This window comes from Dama dama, chromosome 9 (assembly GCF_033118175.1).
Source record: "Dama dama isolate Ldn47 chromosome 9, ASM3311817v1, whole genome shotgun sequence".
NCBI classification, from domain to species: Eukaryota; Metazoa; Chordata; class Mammalia; order Artiodactyla; family Cervidae; genus Dama; species Dama dama.
Window position 1 is genome coordinate 49,878,121 of NC_083689.1, and position 22,742 is coordinate 49,900,862.

Consider the following 22,742-nt stretch of genomic DNA (forward strand, 5'->3'; position numbering starts at 1 on the left):
CTGGGGAAGAGGCTGATGGGGCTTAGCAGAGGCCCAGGGAGACATGAGCACCCCGCTGCCATTTCAAGGCAAGGGGCTGGACAGGAAGGTGGGAGGGATGAGAAATGTGTGGGAAAAGGTCAAGAGCAATCTGTTGGGTTGTTCCTAGAATGCCTCCCCAGCTCACAGCTCTGGGGTCATGAGACCCCCTGACCAGACAGGGTCTCTTTAAACCTCCCTACGCCCTCTATGAGCCACCCTGTCTCTGTTTTACAGGTGTGCACAGTAGAACCAGCAGGAGATTCTTTGTGACCTAATGGTAGGGTCTGGCTGGGCAATGTGAAATCTGGAGGGCAGTCTGGGAGGCTGGAACCATTCATCTCCCATGTGGAATTTCTTCCTCAGTGAAACCTCCATGTTGCTCTAAAGCCTTTCAGCTGATTGGATGAAGTTTGCTCATTTATCAAGGATAAACTCCCTGACTTAAAATCAGTTGGCTGCCACATCCACAAATTCGCTTCACAGCCACACCTAGGTTAGTGTTTGATTAAATCACTGGGTACTGTCACCAGCCAGGTTGACACATAAGAGTGACTATTGCTGGGGGTGACACCAGTGCCTACTCCCAGCTGCTGTGAGGAGAAAGTGAGGCTGTGCCCAGACCCTGACTTGAACATGTCTTCAGGGCAAGGCAGCACTGGCTCCGTGGGCTCGTCTGGAGCGTGTGGGTAGAGATAAAAGGGTATGCATTTAGGGCTGGTGGGAAGTGTCTCAGTCAAGGTAGCTGAGCTAGGTTTGGGCCTGCTTGTCTGCTGGGGGTGGGGGCTGGTCCAGACGGCCTTGGGGGTGAGGCATCAGTAGCTTCTGGGACCTGCAAGGTTCACATTTCCAGAGGCACTGTGTGCTTGCTACCTGGCCACCCAGACCTCATGTCTAGGGAGCAATCAGAGGAAACTTCCAGGCTAGCCTCACCCTTCCTGAAGGCCTGGCCAGGGACAGGCTAAGAGTTTCCAGGGCCCTAGAGATTCCTACCTGGCCCAGGTGCTCTCAGCAGGAGACTCTGTGCCCTCAGCCAGGGGCGCTGCCGGACCTTCAGATCTGGTGGGGTCTCCCCTGGGTGGTCCACTGTGGCAGCCAGGTCTTTGGGAATAAGCTCAAATCTGTCCACGCACCGCTAAACCTGTAACTCAGATGTGATAACTTTCATCTCCTAATTTGACCAGTTTTCTAAAAGATTAAAATCTATGTAAAATTTATATGACATACAATCACCTTCCTAGGACTGGGGATAGTGGTAACACCTATTTCATAGGGCTGCTGTAGGAGTAAGCCCAGGTGCAGTGAAGATGCCTGATTTCAGTGCTCAGGACATGTTGGACATTATTAAGACAGTATTTAGAGATGATTTGGAGCCCACCTGGGCTAGGTATTTTCCACACATTATTTCAGTGATTCAGGAATAGACCAGATTTTGAAAGCTGGGGGCTTGCGAAAGATGTGGAACATGGGGTGAAGAGCCCCTGACTGCTAAAGTTGTTATGGATAATTGTTTGTCCTTTGTATTTTATTGCAAAGCTGTCCATGGCTTTCAATCAGCTCAAAGAATTGAGAACTTCTGATTTGGATGATAGTTGGATGTGTGTGCATGCCAAGTCGCTTCAGTCACGTCCGACTCTGTGACCCCATGGACTGTAGCCTACCAGGCTCCTCTGTCCATGGGATTCTCCAGGCAAGAGTACTGGAGTGGGTTGCCATTCCCTTCTGCAGGGGATCTTCCCGACCCAGGGATCAAACCTGTCTCTCCTGTGACTCCTGCGTTGCCTGCAGTTGCAGGCAGATTATTGACCGCTGAGCCACCAGGGAAGTTAGTTGGGCATTCAATTACAATTATTCCAGCTCTGTTTTAGCTGAAAAGATGATGTGTCCATCCAGCTAAATAATTCAGTCACAGAGTGACCTTGGTGTTTGTAATCAAAGACTTCCTCACGTTCCTTCCTCTTTACCTCTTGTCATTTGAAAAATGTCCCTGAAATCATTTCCAGTGTCTCAGAGATGTGAATAACTGCAGGTGGATACTCCCTGCCAGCCCGGGCTCTGTGCCTTTAAGGTCCACTGGGGGTGTGATGTCAGCACCCCGGGGAGTGGGGCAGCCCGATGTGGAGGAGGACCTGCTTGCAGGGAATCCATGTCCCTGACTTCACCCATCTGGCGCGCTTGCCCGCAGGCCCTGTCCAGAATACACTGAATGGGCACTGACCCAGCTCCGGGAAAGCGAGGCGCCGCTGCCGGGGCCATGGGCAACTTCCAACTGGAAGACTTTGTCGCGGGCTGGATCGGAGGTGAGCGCAGCCCCGGACGGGAGGGATGGAGGGACCCCCAGAGGGGAGTGTGGACGGGGACAGCCCTGCCGGACAGGAAGAGAGCAAGGCGGCGGGCGCTGCACGGGCTGAGTCTCCACGCGGTGCCTGATTCGGGAGCTCCACGCCAGCCACGTACTGCCCACACACTACCCAGGCGCGCGCCGCCCGCCGCCAGGCTGGTCTTGGGGCTGCTCGCCTGCTGCCGCGCGAGCCCCACTCAGATTCTTCCGGAGCCTGCGATTGCCTCAAAGTTCGGGTTTGCAAAACTTGATCCTGATCCGTAATGATTAAACCGCCCATCAAAGTGGACAGCCAATGGAACATCCCGGCGCGTACACTCCCTTCGGTGCCCCAGTGCGCACCTGAATTTGGGCACTCCTGGGAATTTGTAGGTGAGGGTGGCGCTTGACCACCGCACGCCCAGGATGCGGAGCCCGGCGCCACGGTCAGGCTGGCTCTTCGGGCTGTTGGGGGAGCTGGAGCGCAGAGCTGGGGACTCAGCACCGGCCCCAGACGCCCCCTGCCAGACAGGGGAAACCCTTATGGTTTTCAGCTGCTGCCAACTGTCACACCTCTCCTCTGGCACTGTTGGGCCGGCTGATCCCTACCTACCGCTCCTGGAGCCGCTGTCTGCTGGGTGTGTTTGCTTGGGCAAGAGTCACATCCACTGCCTCCCTTCTTGATTCTTCTCTGTCCGGTAGGGGGTCGGTCTGTCCCTCCTCTTTATTCAACTATTGGAGGTTTGAGAGACTTTGCTTATTGTAAAATACAGTCTTTCTTTTGACTCCATCTAAGAGGATCGTTGGGCTTCCCTGGCGGCTCAGTGGTAAAGAATCCACCTGCAATGCAGGAGTTGCAGGAGACGCAGGTTCAATCCCTGGATCGGGAAGATCCTCTGGAGAAGGACATGGCAACCCACTCCAGTATTCTTGCCTGGAGAATCCCACGGACAGAGGAGCCTGATGGGCTACAGTTCATGGGGTCGCAAAGAGTCAAACAGGACTGAAGTGACTTAGCACACATGCTCGCAAGAGGATCATCAGAAAAGAGACGTTGATGAATGCAGCCCCTCCCCAAAGACAAAGTAAAATACCGGCATGCTCAGGTAGAGACTGTGGCCATCGCATTTGTGTCCCACCAAGTGTCCTAGGTGTGGAGACCAGGAGACCTGTAGGAAAGGGAAAAACAGAAACAGAGCATCTAGAATCAGTGGTTCCTCTTCTGGTGGCCCCTCCCACCCAGCAGGAGTCCATGTCTGTTCCCCCACAGGTGTAGGGCCCCTGTTTCTCACCCTCCCAAGCAGAGGCGATTTCTTTCACTGGGTGCAGTTCTGTTGCACAGACTCCCTTGGATAGGGCTACATTTACCCGTCATGGGGCTGTGCCCAGAGACCCAGTGAGCACATCCAGGCCCTCTTCAGACAAGCTTTCTTCTGTTCAGAGGGAGAGACTTTCCTTGACTGCCCCTTCAGTAGTCTGACCAACTTCAGTAGGGCTGCCCGGGATGTGATTTGAGAAATGTCCTGGAGGGTGAGGCTACCAGAGTGGCTGAAAACCTCTGATGACACAAAGACTCCCCACCTCACACGGCAAGTAGTGGGTCATCCTTTATTCGGAGATTGGCCTTACTTTGTTTATGTCAACAGGTTTCTGCTTCCATGAAATAAAGATGAGTGTAGAAGCAGGGAATACTTATTAAGTATCAGGTGCTGTTTAAATGCTATCTGTGTGCTCAGTCGCCCAGTTGTGTTTGACTCTTTGCGACCCCATGGACTGTAGCCCACCAGGCTCCTCTGTCCATGGGATTCTCCAGGCAAGAATACTGTAGTGGGTTGCCATTTCCTCCTCCAGAGGATCTTCCCGACCCAGGGATTGAACCCACATCTCCTATGTCTCCTGCACTGGCAGGTGGATTCTTTACCATTATGCAACTTGGGAAGCCCCTAAATGCTATATACTTTTAAAGTATATAGTATACTATATACTTTATAAATGCTATATACTTTTATTGAGGTTATTTTACATATCATAAAATCCACTCATTTCAAGTGTACAATTTAGTGATTGTTAGTAATTTTACTAAGTGGTGCAACCATTACTGTAAGTTAGCTTTAGAACATTTCATCCCCCAGTAAGATCCCTCACACCTATTTACTGTGAAGCCCCATTCCATTCCTCTCCTCTGGGCAACCACTAATCTACTTTCAGAACCTGTTACAAATCTACAGTCATGGAGATTTCCCTCTATGTTTTAGTATATGATTTCTATAGTTTTAGTGCTTCCGGATAGGTCTTTGGTTTCTTTTGAGTTAACTTTGTATATGGTATGAAAGTGAAAGTCACTCAATCTTGTCCAACTCTTTGCGACTCCCTTGGACTATAGAGTCCATGGAATTCTCCAGGCCAGAATATTGTAGTGGGTAGCCATTCCCTTCTCCAGGGGATCTTCCCAAGCCAGAGATCAAACCCAGGTCTCCCACATTGCAAGTGGATTCTTTACCAGCTGAGCCACAAGGGGAAGCCCAAGAATGCTGGAATGGGTAGCCTATCCCTTCTCCAGCAGATCTTCCTGACCCAGGAATCTTGCACTGCAGGCAGATTCTTTACCAACTGAGCTATCAGGGAAGCCCCTATACGGTATGAGGGAGAGGTCTAACTTTATTCTTTTGCATTGATACCCAGTTATCCGAGCACCTTTACCTCCCTTTCTATAGGGTGTTTGTCCTGGAGGCAAGGCCCCAGTTTTGCTCCATTCCCTTTGCCTTCCTCTGTGTGTGAGCCTATGCCTGAGGTCCCCTTCTGGTGATTGGGCATGGACCGAGTAAGTGAATGTAAGTGCCTGGGTCCTCTGTTCAGTCCTGAGAGCCAGCTGGTGCAAGTTCAAAGTCCAGGGGCTGAGTAACCAGCAAGTCTTCTTGATCCCCAGGTGCAGCCAGCGTCATCGTCGGCCACCCCCTGGACACAGTCAAGGTACAGTAGCCATGTCACCATTACCTTTTGGAAAGAGGCCTGGAGCCAGTCTGCCTCCAGTAATGTGCCAGCTGTTTCTGATCCCCAGAAGGTCGCCAGCCCAGGGCCAGCTCTCTGTGCCAGTCCATGGGGGTGGAGTGCTGGGAGGCCCAGCTTGGAATGCTCTACCCTCATTGCTTGGCAGTGATTTTGTTTTCATGAATGCTCCATTTCTGCCTCCAGGTTCTCAGGAGCTGCAGGGGAGAGGGCGGGGGCACTGGGAATGTTCTCCTGCACGCCTCTGTGAAACTAAGGAACCAGAAAAGGCTTCCAGTGTGAGGTGGCATCTGAACCAGAATCTAAGGTCAGGCGATTGGAGAAGATATCCCAGGCACAGAGAACAGAATGGGCAGAGGCACTGAAGTGGGGACACCGCCTGGGGGCCATGCTTAGGAAGGGCCAACATGGCCAGTTTTGCTGATGCCTCAGGTTTCTGAAAGCAGCTATGGATCAGAACCCAGGAAGGGTAGGTGGGCAGTCAGTCCTTGTAGGCCTTGAATATCAGCTTAGGACTCTGGACCTAGGTTGGGAATGGGAAGCCATGGTAACTTGATGGAGCCAGCAAAGCCCCTTGGCATTGAAATCATCCATGCCCCTTGTTCTTCAGGTGTGGAAACTGGCCCAGAAAGGGGAAGGGCTTATCCCAGGTCACCACAAGTTGAAGCACTGAGAAGTGAGGTGCTACAAAGGGACATCTGATTCCACCCCCACCCCTGCCTCCTGTCCCCGTGCTAAGCAGCACTCACAGTTATACCCTGAGAAGGTGGCCACGAATAGTGCCTCCTCACCCTGACTTTTGCATTCGCATCTAATGCTCTGCCAGGATTGTGCACAAAGAGGAACCTCTCAGGCCCTCCTCTAGGGGCCGCTGTGGCCCCCTTCCTCCCCATCTTCCTCCCTATGCAACTGTGGGCCCCTCCTCCGTCAGAGCCCAAGTCTGCTCTCTTCTGATGGGGAGGTCAGCCTACATGTCTAAATAGTTGAAGGTATTTCCTGGCTCCTCGAGTCCCTCACACAAGCCCAGCCTTTTGCTCACATGTCAAACACATCCTGGATGCTTTCTCCATGCAGGTGCTGTGGGGCTGGCAGGGCAGAGGTGGTGGACTAAGCAAGTCCAGTCCCTGCCCCTGCACATCTAACAGCCATGTTTCTGACCCAGGCAACCAGTGTGTTTCCCTGATAGAGCATCCTTCCCTCACCCACAGCCTGGCCAGGGGCTGGTAGAGCCTGTTTGGAAGCCCCATCCTCATCTCCTGCCCCTGGCATGGCAAGCCTGGCCACCCTGGGCCGCATGTCAGCTGTAAAGGATAAGACTCTTCCTTTTCTCCACCCCTCCCCCTGAATCTCTACAGGAAAGCTTTCCCAACACATCAAATCTAGTCTTTGTTCCACCTGAGAACCTCTCTGTTGAGAGTACCAGCCTCATGATGCCAGCTTCCATGGCTGGCCTCTGGGTCCAGCCTGGGGCTGGCCTGGGGCCCTTGTTTCTCTCCAGAACATTTTCCTTCCTTCTGGTTGGCATTTACTCTAGAGTTCCTATTCGCTGAGAAAGGTCTGGGCCAGAGTCCCAGAGTCAGAATAGCCTGGAGTCCAGTTCCCACTTCCCGCATTCTCTCCCTTAACCTCCCCGAGCCTCAGTCTCCTCATCTATAAAATGGACAGTGAGCCCCTTCCCCAGTGGGGCTGTCATGCAGATTGTCACGTTGGCCGCAAGGGGAGAGCAGTGAGCAAGCCCTTCTGTCCTGAAGAGCACACGTGCTGGAGTGTGGTGATGCAGACAAGCAGCTTGTCCCAGGTCCCCAGTCTCCCCCCCCGAAAGAGCCAAGCTGGAAGGACCTAGGCTGCTGACCTGGGGCAGAGACTCCCACCCTACAGGTGGGAGAGCCAGGCTGGCTGCTTGGGGCAGCAGAGCTGGGGTCAGGATTCACCGCAGGCTCCTGGCACACCTGGTATGCTTAAAGTTTATGTCTGATGCAGTGTGACCAGGGTTTTCTAATCAGGGCTCAGCTCTCTATAGACCAGCGAGAACACTGTAAGAAAATAAATTTGCATTGTTTTAAGCCACTACATTCATCATATGTTGTTACAGCAGCAATCAGAAACCTATACAGGGAATCAGCTTTTTTCATCAGGGGGGTGGGGATAGTATCCACACCTCATAGCATTTGTGGGATTCTCTGAGATAAGTTCCGTAAGATGCCCAGTATGTCGCCACTGGTCTATATGCAGTTGGTCTATATTATGTGCTAGCTCCTGTTGCAGTTGGAGATCCTAGAGGCTTGAACTCTGCTGCTGGCATGGGTGTCAACTTCCTCAAGGGCTGACAGACCTTTGCTCTGGTCTAGGCCCAGGGTGAAGCCTTCCCTGGGCTTTTCTGTGGCCTTACTCAGACCCTCTGCCTGTCTATAGATACCCCAGTCAGCGGAGTCAGCCTCCATTAGAGTATGCCACCATCTCATCCTCCAGTCAGTCAGTGCAAGGGGCCGAGTGCCAGGGCCACGCTCTGCTCCAGGGATGAGAGGAAAATACAAGATGGCCCTGTTCCACAGGGGGAACCCAAATGCCCTACAAAGCCAATGGAGGTGACAGAATTCCAGCAGAGCTATTTTAAATCCTAACAGATGATGCTGTTACAGTGCTGCACTCAATATGTCAGCAAATTTGAAAAACTCAGCACTGGCCACAGGACTGGAAAAGATCAGTTTTTTCCAATTCCAAAGAAGAGCAATGCCAAAGAATGTTCAACTCCTGTACAATTGCATTCGTTTCATTTGCTAGCAAGGTTATGCTCAAAATCCTTCAAGCTAGGCTTCAGTAGTTATGTGAACTGAGAACTTTCTGATGTGTAAGCTGAGCTTCAGAGAGGCAGAAGAACCAGAGATCAAATTGCCAACATTCACTGGACCATGGAGAAAGCAAAGGAGCTCCAGAAAAACATCTACTTCTGCTTTATTGACTGTGCTAAAGCCTTTGACTATGTGGATCACCACAAACTGTGGAAAATTCTTAAAGAGATGGGAATAACAGACCACCTTACCTGTCTCTTAAAAAACTTGTATTAGGGTCAAGAAGCAATAGTTAGAACTGGACATGGAACAACTGCCTGGCTCAGGATTGGGAAAGGAATATGTCAAGGCTGTGTATTGTCACCCTGCTTGTTTAACTTCTATGCAGAGTACATCACGCAAAATGCTGGGTTGGATGAAGCACAAACTGGAATCAAGATTGCTGGGAGAAATATCAATAACCTCAGAAATGCAGCTAATACCACTCTAATGGCAGAAACTGTAGAGGAAGTAAAGAGCCTCTTGATGAGGGTGAAAGAGGAGAGTGAAAAAGCTGGCTTGAAACTGAACATTCAGAAAACTAAGATCATGGCATCTGGTCACATCACTTCATGGCAGATAGAAGGGGAAAAAGTAGAAGCAGTGACAGATTTTATTTTCTTGGGTTCCAAAATCACTGTGGACAATGAAATGAAATGAAAAAAAAAAAATAAAAAGTTTGCTCCTTGGAAGGAAAGCTATGACAAATCTAGACAGTGTATTAAAAAGCAGAGACATTACTTTGCCATAAAAGGTCCATATATTCAAAGCTATGGTTTTTCCAGTAGTCATGTATGGATATGAGAGTTGGACCATAAAGAAGACTGAGCGCTGAAGAACTGATGCTTTTGAATTGCAGTGTTGGAGAAGACTCTTGAGAGTCCCTTGGACTGTAAGATCAAACCAGTCAATCCTAAAGGAAATCAGCCCTGAATACTCATTGGAAGAACTGATGCTGAAGCTGAAGCTCCAATACTTTGGTCACCTGACATAAAGAGCCGGCTCATTTGAAAAGACCCTGATGCTGGGAAAGATTGAAGGCAAAAGGAGAAGGGGGCGGCGGAGGATGAGATGGTTGGATAGCATCACTGACTCAATGGACATGAATTTGAGCAAACTCTGGGAGACTGTGAAGGATAGAGGAACCTGGCATGCTGCAGTCCGTGGGGACACAAAGAGGAGGACATGACTTAGTGACGGAACAGCAAAAACAGCAAAACAGATAAGCAGGTCACATCACTGGAGCACTGAAGTTCAGACCCAAAAGATGAGCTGAAGAAAGATCCTTCCAGGGGAGAATTGTGGGTGGAATGTTCTGGAAGCAGGAAGAAACTGATGCTCCATGGTCCAGGAATGTGTAATGTGACAGGCACAGCAGGTGTGGAGGAAATTACCTGGAGGTGGTGAGAGGCACCACAGAGGCACCACCCAGGACCTCTGTGCTTCTGGTTAAGGGTGGGATTCTTCTGATTTTGGAGGGAGGCCTCTGCAGAGCTTGATGCAGCAACGACAAACATTCATCGTTGTTTGGAAAAGATTAGTCTGACTGTTGTGTCGATACAGACAAAGGAGTGAGCGGGAGAGCAGGAGACCATCGAGGAGCCCAGTGCATCACTGGGGGGACAGATACGGGGGTTCTGTATCTGTCGGGAGGTAAGATGAGCAGGCCACTCCCAGGAGTATTTGGGAGGGCATGGTGCTGGACAGCAAACAGGCTGGAGCCACAGGTTAGCTCTTGTACTCAAGATGCAGCAAAACCATATGTCTCCAAACAAGCGTTCTTGTGCAATAAACTGGCCTGTCTTCTTCTCTCAGATCGAGGGGGCTCCTGCTGCATTTAGCAAGGGGCGAATGGGATGTGTAGGGAGGCAGTGCAGGTAGAAGACAGAAGGCCAGCCAGGCTGGGACGGGGCCACATGGGCAGGGCCTTCCCCTCTCTGGGCCCCTGTGCTGGGAGCCCAGCATCATGGGAGTGGCGGGGATGTAACCTGTCTCCGCCTGGCCTCAGGCCCTTGCCTTTGCTTTTCTCCTCAGGCTCGCCTGCAGGCCGGCTCTGGCTATGGGAGCACCCTCAGCTGCATCCGCACGGTGTACAGGAGGGAGAGTGTAAGTGCTCCTGGCGGGAAGGTTCTCCTGGGGACCAAGGTCACCATCCTCACCCCCTGTTCATGACGCTCATCACCTTTGGCTCAGTGTTCCCTATTCATCTCATACCACTCCTCAAATATTATGTATTACTTAAACTTAACCCTGTCCCCGGCTGCAATGTTATTGAGGAAAAAAACTGTGTGTCATCTCTCTGGAGAAATTTTGAGGCACTTAGAAACATGGAGTGGAAAATTCTTGCAAAAACAGGGTGACCTGTCAAGTTTTCAAAACCAAATCAGTGGCAGGTTAAGCCATGTGTTCACAGCTCCCTTTATCCCAGAGTGGGGCAAGGGGTGGGAGGTGGGATGGCTCTTCTGATCCCAAACACCCAGAGCAGGCTTGTACCACACTCCAGACCAGGGGACTCAGGGATTTTCTCTGCAGAGGGGAAAATCTGAGTAACAGATTTTGTAGAAGCATCAGGTGCCATTCTTGAGAATGAGTATGTGCTTTTTGAAGACTTTCCAAGACTCCTCCTTGGGGAATTTTAAATAAATTTTAAAATTTAGGATGAAATGACCTATTAGTTTGAAGAAATAGGCGTAAGCAGACAGAGAACAAATATATGGATACCAGAAGATAAAGTGGGGGTGGGATGAATTGGGAGATTGGGATTGATATATATATATATATATATACACACACACATTACTATGTATAAAGTAGATCACTAACGAGAACTTCCAGCATAGAATAGGGCACCCTACTCGGTGCTCTGTAGTGACCTAAATGGGAAGGAAATCCAAAAAATTGTATGTATATGTGTACATGTAGTTGATTCACTTTGCTGAAGAGCAGAAACTAGCACAACATTGTAAAGCAATTACACTCCAATAAAAATTAATTAGAAAAAAAGAAATAGGTGTAAGCCCTGTGGCAGCACTGGGCTTTTCCTTGGGTCACTGGAAACCTGACCCCCTTATTGACCTGTGTCCCCACCAGGCTCCCTCCTGGGAAGTGGCCTGGAGCTCAGGAGGCTCCTGCTTGCACCTGGAGTTTCTTCTCCTCGGTTGGAGTGTATCTTGTGTCTGCGTGTTGTTCTGATTCTCTGGATGGTCTGCTTTAAAATCAGGGTGAGCCCTGCAAACCCAGCACTAGCTGTTCTGGTATAATGTTGTCCTGCTCCTCCATCCTCTGAATGGCAGCTGTTGATTCTCCTTTCTGGGACATGTGCCCTGGGGTTTCTGTGGGGGCTGTTGGCATTCCTCTAAGACACAGTGGTTCAAAGCTAAGTGATGTCCCAAGTCATCTGAGGGGCCTTGTAGAGGAGGAGTCTGGAGTATGGTGCATGCGTGCATGTGTGTTTGCATGCACATGCATGTGTGGACGCTTGTGTGAGGTGGTGTCCAGGCCCTTGTAGACAGGGTGCAGGCACGCAGGTGAGGCTGAACCGGCTTGAGTGCAGCCTGGAGTTTTTACAGTGGCTTCCCAGTGCTTTTTCAGCTTTGGTGCCCTGCATGTGGCCCTGACTCCTCCAAGCGCCTCTGGGATTTCCCAGGCTCAGTGGCGCATCTGGTGTCTGCTGAGAATGCAGTGTGTGTGCACAGAGGCCTTTCAGGCTGCTCATTCGGGGACTCTCCCTCCAGTTCTGTTCCAACAGACGCGCATGCTCGGGGCACCCAGTACCTGCTGGCCCAGGTACCCCTGGGGGGCTGTGGACCCTTCACACCCCGCCACTACAGGCTTAGCGCATTATATTTTACTTGCCTGTCAGTCTGTCTGCCTGGGTCCTCTCCTCCCCAACCTCCAGATTGTGAGCTCAGTACAGGCGGAAAGTGCTTCTTTCTTGTTGTCCTGCAGGGCCTGGCGTGTGCCCAGAGAATGCTTTCGTTGGAGTGGCGCATAAGCAGGGAGCATGTGGTGCTTGGCAAGCCCACTGCCCACTGGGCCTCCATGGGCTGCCCTTGGCCACACCCAGGAACACTGCCAGTCTGGTGACAAATGCAGGTCCCAGGCCCAGCACACCATGGCTCAAGAAACAGCTTCGTGCAGAAGCCAGTTCCTCCTCAGGGCAAGGATGCTCTCATGCTTCCCTGTTTCTCCTTTCACATCATCACCCTCTTATTCTTTCCACCAACATCAGTTCAGTTCAGTCGCTCAGTCGTGTCCGACTCTTTGCGATCCCATGAATCGCAGCACGCCAGGCCTCCCTGTCCATCACCAACTCCCGGAGTTCACTCAAACCCATGTCCAACATACTGGCTTGCTTTTCTTGTGGTGTCTCCCCCACTAGGCCGCAGGCTTCAGGAGGGCAAGGTCTGTGCCAGGGGTGGCATAGGCCCTCATGCGTCCTCCTCCTGGGTCTCCCCACAGGTGTTTGGTTTCTTCAAGGGCATGTCCTTCCCCCTTGCCAGCATCGCCGTCTACAACTCGGTGGTGTTTGGGGTCTTCAGCAACACACAGAGGTTCCTCAGCCAACACCGGTGCCGGGAACCTGAAGCTGGCCCACCCCGCGTGCTGTCTGACCTGCTTCTGGCCAGCATGGTGGCGGGTGTGGTCTCTGTCGGGCTAGGTGCGCCCGTGGACCTCATCAAGATCCGGCTGCAGATGCAAACACAGCCATTTCAGGAAGGTAAGAGGCCAGGGAGGTGGCCTGGTGTCTGGGCACCTATGACCCTCTCATGGCTTCCTAGCTCTGGGATTTGGTTAATATCCTTTTTATGGAGCAGGGCATCTATGTCAAATCATTTTTATTGATAGCGGTAACTCTCATTGGTCAAGGGTTTACTATGCACCAGATGTTTGTGAAGAGCCCCACATATGTTCTCTTAATTCATCTTCAGAACAATTCTCTGAGGCAGGCACTGTAATTGTTTCAATTTTGCAGATGAGAAAACTGAGGCTCCCAGAGGTTGAGATACTTATTCAAGGACACACAACTCATGACTGGCAAGTCAGCACCAGCATTATAGTTTGCAGCCCCTGGCATGAAATGAAAATAATCTGTTGATCACAAATTAGTAAGAATTTTAAAAGGGCAAGAGCAGAGCATTAAGTCAAGTGAGGGGCCCTGCGTGACTGTCCAGGTCTCAGAACCACACCTGCCCCTCACACCACGGAGTGCAGCCAGGAGGCCTTGAGCTGGATTGGTTGCTGGTTCATGAAGTGGGTGCCCCTCACTTTGCCATCAATGTTCTATTAGAGTTTCATTTCTTATCTGCTGTGTAGCTAGCTACTCCTGCCCCATGGTGAGCTGGAGCTGACATCTCCCTGCTGGAAAGAGGTGCCTGCCCCTTCTCCTGAGACCAGTTTTGATAAAGGAGGTTGGAAAGAACGAGAAGGCACTTGCTATGTGGACAGAAAGGGCCGGCTGTAGAGAAAGGATGAGCTGGGGAGTCTTAGACAAATTCCAATACCTTGGAGTTTGGTCCTTGGCTCTCATTTTACTCTACCTCCTCAGGGAAGATACCATCCCTGTCTGGGCCTCAGTCTCCTTATCTGTATGATGGAAGGACTGCATCTTGGTCCTTCCTGTGACCTCAGATATATACCTGACAGATGTTTTGGGTAAGACCCCTCTTCTTGGCCACCTTCTGAGTGGCCTCCATGTGAGCCCTCTGCCCACAGAGGCTAGGTGGGGGGCAGCTGTGCTGACCCATGGCTGAAGCCCCAAAAGTTCACTCAGGAGCATCCTGGGCCAGTGCCTGTCCTCCCCCCACTGCTACCCAGGCTCCTTGATTCACCTGCCCTCCCTGCGCAGCTGGGCAGGTGTCAGGGCAGGTCTACACACACTCCAGGCATGGTGCCGATGCTCCTCACAGGGGCCCCTCCTACCCCAAGAACAGGAGTCACACCTGCTAGGTGCTCAGTGCCCCAGGGCCCATGGTCACTGTGAACATGCAGGGAGATGTAAGGCAACAATGAGATGGTTCACCCAGAGAGTCACAGAGCACGCCCCCCTGGGGGCCACTGAGGAGATACAGGGCGGAGGCATCCTCAGCCCCACCTACCTAACATGCTGAGTCATATCTTGGTACCGTTCAGTTTGACCAAAGGGTTGCACCTCTGAGAAGAGTTCGAAGCTCACTGATCTGGTCCTGTGTCAGAGGCAGAAGCAAAGATGTAGAGAAATGAAGGGGCATTGTGAACAGGCCTAGAGCACAGGGGTCCGGGCCGCCAGGCTGGTTTTTTATGTTCTCCTGTCTACTTTTGCAAAGTTGTGTTGGCCTAAGGTGCAGAGTAGGTCTCTCTCCATAAGCCTTGGAGCTCTTTGGGGTTTATATGTTGGACGAGTCTCAGTGGTGGGGCTCCTCGGTTCATGGGGGCAGCCCCACCTGCATCACAATCAAGGTGCCTCATCCCCGAAAGGGGAGGAGAGCGGGGCAGGCGTGCATACATACCTGTGAGGGCCCCCGGCCAGCCTGGACACCCAGGGATAGTGCCAGGACAGGGGATCCCGGGACATTTGGAGACAAGTTCATCGGTGAACTTTCTTGACAGTGTTGGGTTCCATCCTCTGTTCTTCCCTCGCCCATCTACACTTTCCCTGAAGAGGGACTCTAGAATGATGGCTGACTTAGCAGGCTAAGGCCTGAGCTACAGGAGTCCTGAGTCCAGTCTAGAGGAAGGACAGGAGCAGCTGCAGAATAGCCAGACCCAAGAAAGGCCCCACCCCTGAGTGTGCAGGAGCCTTACTTTTAGGGAGCGGAGCAGCCTGTTAGCAGCTGCCAAAGCTGCTAAGTGCTCATCGTGCCCTGACACTGTGTTAAGTGCTCTTTGTGCATGACCCCATTTAATATCCACCCGACAATATGAGGTTCATTTACCCAATACACAATAGTTACGCACCTGCTGTGTGCCAAGCCTATGGCTAAGTGCTGGGGCCGTAGTGGTGGACAGAAGACTGTCCTGTTCCTCTTGCAGCTCTCCATCCAGCAAACGGGCAGACAGGCATTGGGCCACTCCAGACAGGGTGGGGGGAGTGGGAGGGGCTCTCAGCTGGGCAGGGGGTCAGGAAGGGCTTTGGGGAAGGTGGTGGGAGGGGTCAGAGGGGGGCCTGGAGGTCAGGACTGGGCACCTGTCAAGGCCACACTGAGGGCCACCTGTGCCTGCTCGCCTGGGCCCTGGGGGCCTGGGGCGGAACTCCCTAGAACTGCCATCTGGGACGTCAGGACTCTTGTGGAGCCCTTGTTAATTGGACAAGCCCTCTGAGCAGGGAGGACGTGGGGACGTGCGCTCTCCTTATTCTTCCCCAGCATCTCACCCTACTCCTGTATGGATGGGACCATGGCCCGGGTTGTAAGTTTATCTGTGATACCAGAAGGAAACCAGTTCTTAAGCAAACCCCTTAAGGCAGCAACAGAAAATGAAGATGCACTTGTTCTGTCCTTTCCAGGGTGCCAGGAAGCTAGCCTTTAGGGAGCTCAGGGAAGGCTCTTAAAAAGAGACCAGGGGAGGCCCTACACACAGAAAAACTTTTCTCAGCCCTTCTAAGCTCGAAGTCATTGGCACCTGGTCCCAGGGGCTTATCTGACAGTGCAAACACAAGGGAGTTGACCTGAGTGTGTGGAGAGAAGGTAGAAACCAAGGCTGGAGGGTCCCCCTCAGCTGTGCCCCTGGAACCTCCAATCTGGACTAAGCCAGAACACTCCTGGCTGTGGGGGCAGGGAGCCAGTGTTTCCTCAGGCTTGCCACATGGCAGGCACTGTGCGAAGAGCTCAGTGTGTTTAATATTCACAAAAACCCAGTTCCTGGACATTTACAAAGGGGAGACAGAGGCACAGGGAGATTCCACTGCCTGCCCGAGGTCCCTGCCTGAGTTGGGGGTGGAGCTGGGACGAGGGCCCAGGCAGCTGACTCAGGACCACTGATGCTGTTTCTGCTACTGCCCCCAGGGTTTTGTAGAAGCTGAGGCTGCAGCGACTTTGGTAACATCTGGCCTTTGCACAGAATCATCATGTACAAAACCAGCTGCAAACTTTGAGGGAGGGAAGGGAAGTGGGAATTTGACTCCAAAATGACATTGTTCAAGGAGTGGGCGCAGCCTGTGGGCTCCAAGGGACGGGTCTGAATTCTGTGGCTTTGGGCAGCTCCTCTCTGCACGGCCCTCGTCCCCTCAGATGCTTTAGAGAGGGGGCTTTGGTGACTATGGGTGCGGGGCAGGATCAACTATTGGGGATAAAGCAGGGGAGGCAGGTTGTGGGTCACCAGGCAGTTCTTTCTGCCCAGAATCCCTCCAGAAGTAGAGGAAGGATGTGGTTTTTATTTCACTTGTTCCTCAGAAACCCTCTAGGCCAAAGGTAGAGGGGTAGACTCACTGGGCCCAGGCAGGAAGCATCAGTGAGCACTGGTACCTGGAGAATGTACCCTTTTCCATTTTTTGAACACCTACAGCCCTCCGAATCTATGCTTCAGTTTTCCCCTTCTTATAGAAAAACAAAACATACTTTCCATGTCACTCTGGTGTTAGAAATGCAAGCCATTCAAGCACTTATCAGCCTTGGTGCCTGGGAGGCAGTAGGGAGTGATGGGAATAGTTGCAAGTTGCCCAAATCCTCTCTAAGGGGGGTGGCTTCGACTCTGCTCCAGCCCACTGTTGCCACACAGCCTGGATCTTTTGCTTTTTTAAAGAAGGCAGAAAGCTAGATTTTCCCAGGGTCTTTTAACTGGAAATTGTCAGATAGTTCAATCAAAACCAAAATCAAAATGCAAATCAACATAACACCATACAGCCCAGACCATTGTGTGGACTTGACAGTGTGGGCTGTGGTTAGCTGCCAACTTGTGGTCTCTGCTCTGAGTCAGGCCCACTCTCCCTGACAACTGTGCTGAGAAGGGTCAATTTAGGCTGCCTTGTGGGATTGCTCATGGCTTGTGACTTTACCCCAGAATTACCAGTCCATTTCCTGGGTGGTGACAATGGGGGTCTGTGAGAGACCAGGCTCCATACTAAAGGCAGGAGCCAGAGGCCTCTGGCTTCTTTGTTTGAGGGCAGATGTCAGGTGGAATGCAGGCCATGTTGAGGTGAGAACCCAGCTCATCTGGTTGGAGACGTGCAGATGTAAAGCCATTGAGTTCATCCTGATTGTCTGAATATGGAGGAAAAGAGTAGCCATACAACCAAGTACAGCCACCATTAACACATTAGTGTATTTCTTCTTCCTTTTCAGTGAGCATAGATGAAATGTTTTAAGAGGTTTTACTCATGCTATCTAGACAGTTTCATATCCTGTTGTTAACTCAACAGCATAACGAACATTTTCCATGTTGCTAAAATAGCATTATAAAATGAAAATAGATGGATAATATTTAAAACAGATGTACAGTAGTCCATAAAACACACACACATTTTGAGAAGGATGATATAGCATAGTAGGAATTCAGTTTCTGGGGTTAGACTACCTGCTTCTAATCTTTTCTTCACCGATTGTCAAGAAGCCTCAGTTTGTGTGCTGTGCTAAGCCGCTTCAGTGGTGTCAAACGCTTTGCAACCCCAGGGACTGTAGCCCGCCAGGCTCCTCTGTCCATGGGACTCTCCAGGCATGAATATAGGAGTGGGTTGCCACTTCCTACTCCAGGAGATCGTCCCAATCCAGGGATTAAACCAGCATCTTTAAGTCTCCTGCTTTGGCAGATGGGTTTTTTTTATTTGTTTGTTTTTTACCACTAGCGCCACCTGGGAAGTGCAAGCCTCAGTTTACTCATCTGCAAAACAGGAATAACAAGAGTAGCTGCTTCATAACTGGGGTGGGATAGGATCATGCATAACACATGAAGATCTGAGCACAATTTATGGTACATTGAAAACATGAGATAAATGTTAGTGATACAGTTAAACTTATTATTTAGAAGTTTTCCTACTAACGTACATTTAGGCTGTTTACAGTTTTTCCTCTTCTGAAAATAGTGATGTGATCAGCAAATTTGTCCATAAAGAGTTGCCTTCATTTACAGTCATTTCCCTAAATGTGTGGGCTCTTCGATTCATGAGTAGGTCAAAGAGTATGGTCATTTTTAGGATTCTTGGTACGTGTTGTAAAATTTGTTATATAGAGGGGTTTTACCAAATGATAACAGCATTTGCTGAAGTTTAAAGGGAATGTCCATTTGGCACTGCCTACCAGCACTTGCTGGATGGCAGTTAGCCTCTTGAAAACTCCCAACTTCACGGAGGTTTTCTCCTGGGGTCTCCGTCGCTTGGCCTGAGTTCGTTCAGATCTGGCCTTGACAGTAAGGTACCTGTGAAGGTGCCATTTTCAAATTATCATTACCCTTCCCACGGGCATGAGCTGCACTAGGCGCCCTGCTGGGACCATGCTGGAATTTGGGGCTGAGGTCCAGGGCCAGCAGTCCTTCTGCCTGGGCCAAGTCACATCCTAGAGCCCAGTGGCCAGTGACACTCACTCCTCCCCCGATCTGGGAGCTTTGAGGTCTGTGTTTTCATTAAGAACCTAATTAATGTGCGGATCACAAAGCCCTTAACACCACAGGAGGCCGGGGTTTGGGGGACTAGAGGAGGACTCAGCATTAACTCTGTGCTGACCCTTGCAGTAATTCCACCAGGTCTAGCTGGAGGCAAAGGGCTGAGTGTTATACCTGTTTAAATCCATTTTTTTCATTCACTAGCATTTTCCCAGCCTCTGCAGTGAGTCAAGCTGGGTGGGTACATCAGGTATCAGACACACACAGCCCCTGCGTTCATGGAGCCCTGTCTGGTGGGGAATCAAATGTGCACCGGAGTGAGAAAGGCCTGTGGAAGACTCTGGAACCTCAGAATCTGGCTCTGCACACCAGGAAGTCTCCAGAGAGGAAGTGGCTGTTGACTGGGTGCTTGAATACTGGCTAGGATTTGGAGGTGGTGACGTGGGGGCGAGGAGGTGTTTCAGACTGAGGACCGATGGGGGGAAGGAGTCAGGGGCAGGAAGGGCAGGTCTGTGTGGGGATGAGTGGGGAGGGGTGGAAGATGCAGGGTCAGGTGTGAGGAGTTTGGATTATTAGCTGAGTATGGGTTTCTGTGCTATTCTGCAGGCAGTGGGGTATCTTGGACACCAACATGACCTGAGCAAAGCTGTGTGGCAGCAAGTGATGAACCTGACCTTCAGAGGGATGGGAGGGGTGGGAATGGCAGAGGTAAGGAGGCTGCTGCCACAGACCAGGCTAGAGGCTGGGAACGCCTGTCTCAGGGCCATGGACTTTGGGAACAGAGGGGCGCGATAACTGAAAGAGGCATCGATAATGCAGAACCAACAGGCTAAGAAGGAGAGAAGAAAGTGTCGAAAATGACCCAGGATTTCAAAGTTGGGTAGTGATGAGGGAGGTGGTACCACCTACACAGGGGATGAAACAGCAGATGAAGCCGGTGAGACAGAGCTTGGTGGGAGCGGGTCAGCACGCATGCTCGTTGTTGCGGCTGATGGTTTGGATCCCGGCTGGAAAGGCAGTCTCAAGTAAGAATGTAAAGACTTGGCCTTGGTTCCTGTTGTGGTGGTGGTGGAGAGGGGGCAACTCCAGCTGAAATGTTAGGGCAGGAGGTCCAGACAGGAATGTGACAGACATAAAAGTGACAGCTGAAGTCATGACGCTAGATGCAAACGCCAAGTTGAGCTGCAAAAACAAAGAGGGGACTGGCAATGAGAAAACGCCGTAAAGATGTTTGGGAAGGAGCTGTACTGATGCTAACAGCTGTAGTTAACAAGTGCCGTGCCTGATCACGTGTTCTGTGCTAACACACACTCTGAGATTCAGTCACCACAGCAACTCTATATGAGATACGCACTGTCAGTCTCCATTTGATGGGTGGGGAAACAGACGCTGGGCTTAAGGGACTTATCCGTGCTCTCTGGGCTATTCTGCCCCAGACTGTGCCGTTCCACACCCTGGAAACACAGTCCTGAGAGACTCGTGTCACCATTGTGGGGAAGGAGAGGGAAGGGGGGAGAGTTGCTAAAGTCAAGGTGACAGTGGATGGAGGCAAAGAAAAAGACTTTCTTTTCCAAATTGGGAGAGGAGAAGGAAAGAGAAAATTGAGAAAGAATTTTGAGGCAAGAGGAAGGAAGTTGAGGGAGCCTGACTCTACCATATTTAATATAATCTGATGGAATGAAGGGGACAGACTGTAGCCAGGATTTGAGGAGGAGAGGGTCCTAATATCTGGATATGCCAAGAGGGGACACGTTGACAAGGGCTGGTTTGGATGCTAACAGTGGGGAGTGCCAACTGAGGGGTGATCATCAGCCACTCACCTGAACACAAAGCCCATTTGAGTTTGGAAGGCTGTCTGATGACAAAATGGGGTGAAACCATTTCTCTGATTTCCCTGGATCTTCAGAAATGTCTGACTGGGAAGGGCAGTAACTGTGCCTCAGAGACCTTGACTACATCAGTTTGTCTCTTTGGCAACATAGTTTTAATGCTCCCATAAAGATGTGTGGCTGCTCAGAAGCATCTTTATCTCTAGGCAGGTTAGCCATCTGATACTTTTGAAGAATTTCCCAGTTCAGGACAGGAATGGTTAATGCTAAGCTCTGTTAGCATTATAAAGAGATAGATGTTTCTCCATCAGTTTCTAAAGAAGGAAGCCTGTGGGAAGGCAGGAATTCTTGGAATGTGACAAGTGGCACAGAAACCACAGTTGGGGTCTTCTTCTCAAGTCGGCTGTATGCCAATAGGAAGTGAGGGCTGGAGCAATGGCAGCCCAAAAGTGGAGAGAGGAGTTTTGTGAAGAGGCCAGGCATATAGCCATGTAGTTCAAGAGGCACTCTTGAGTTCTGGACAGTTGACTCTTTTTCAAGCTGTGGTCTCACATAGCTTGCCAAAATTAATGAAGATGTACACAACATAACACACCATTGTACAAGTTCAGTTCAGTTCAGTTCAGTTGCTCAGTTGTGTCCGACTCTTTGGGACCCCATGAACCACAGCATGCCAGCCCTCCCTGTCCATCACCAGCTCCCAGAGTCCACCCAAACCCACGTCCATTGAGTCAGTGATGCCATCCAACCATCTCATCCTCTGTCGTCCCCTTCTCTTCCTGCCCTCAATCTTTCCCAGCATCAGGGTCTTTTCAAATGAGTCAGCTCTTCACATCAGGTGGCCAAAGTATTAGAGTTTCGGCTTCAACATCAGTCCTTCCAATGAACACCCAGGACTGATCTCCTTTAGGATGGACTGGTTGGATCTCCTTGCAGTCCAAGGGACTCTCAAGAGTCTTCTCCAACACCACAGTTCAAAAGCATCAATTCTTTGGCGCTCAGCTCTCTTCACAGTCCAACTCTCACATCCATACATGACCACTGGAAAAACCATAGCCTTGACTAGATGGACCTTTGTTGGCAAAGTAATGTCTGTGCTTTTTAATATGCTGTCTAGGTTGGTCATAACTTTCCTTCCAAGGAGCAAGTGTCTTTTAATTTCATGGCTGTAGTCACCATCTACAGTGATTTTGGAGCCCAGAAAAATAAACTCAGTCACTATTTCCACTGTTTTCCATCTACTTGCCATGAAGTGATGGGACTGGATGTCATGATCTTAGTTTTCTGAATGTTGAGCTTTAAGCCAACTTTTTCACTCTCCTCTCTCACTTTCATCAAGAGGATCTTTAGTTCTTCTTCACTTTCTGCCATAAGGGTGGTGTCATCTGCATATCTGAGGTTATTGATATTTCTCCCAGCAATCTTGATTCCAGCTTATGCTTCTTCCAGCCCAGCGTTTCTCATGAGGTACTCTGCATATAAGTTAAATAAGCAGGGTGACAATATACAGCCTTGACATACTCCTTTTCCTATTTGGAACCAGTCTGTTGTTCCATGTCCAGTTCTAACTGTTGCTTCCTGACCTGCATACAGGTTTCTCAAGAGGCAGATCAGGTGGTCTGGTATTCCCATCTCTTTCAGAATTTTCCAGTTTATTGTGATCCACACAGTCAAAGGCTTTGGCATAGTCATTAAAGCAGAAATAGATGTTTTTCTGGAACTCTCTTGCTTTTTCAATGATCCAGCAGATGTTGGCAATTTGATCTCTGGTTCCTCTGCCTTTTCTAAAACCAGCTTGAACATCTCTAAGTTCACAGTTCACGTATTACAAGTTACATACAGTAAATAGGGACACACCCATTTGTTCTTTCAGTCCATTGACAAAGGCAAATATTGTCTTGATTTCTAGACTTGACACTAGTGTTGGTAGCTCTCAGTGCTGTGTGGGTAGCCACAGTCTTCCACAGGAGGCTTAGCAGGTCACAGCAGGGCACAGCTGCCTGAGATTGGCAGGTCTGGCTCTTCTGGATTCTGAAATTACATCAGGACAAGTTAATAAAGACAAGAACAATAACTATTTGCCTGGAGTAAAATACACTTGTACAACACACATTTTGGTAAACTGTACTTGGCAAAGTGCGTTCTCAGTTAATTTTCACAAAAGCCCAATGAGGATATGGAGAGGCCTCTCGTTCCCCCCTTTTGTATATGATGAGGAGGCTGAAGCCTATT

At 50.5% G+C, this 22,742-nt stretch overlaps 1 protein-coding gene across 1 annotated transcript in view; it reads left to right on the top strand.

Moving 5' to 3' along the window:
* Positions 1–2,272: 2,272 nt before the first annotated feature.
* SLC25A48 (solute carrier family 25 member 48) overlaps positions 2,273–22,742 on the top strand; it is a 43,664-nt gene continuing 23,194 nt past the window's right edge. The window contains exons 1-4 of the mRNA XM_061149413.1: positions 2,273–2,318; positions 5,265–5,308; positions 10,207–10,278; positions 12,634–12,892. Of these exons, the coding sequence (XP_061005396.1) occupies positions 2,273–2,318; positions 5,265–5,308; positions 10,207–10,278; positions 12,634–12,892 (421 nt within the window). The remainder of the gene's footprint in view (positions 2,319–5,264; positions 5,309–10,206; positions 10,279–12,633; positions 12,893–22,742) is intronic.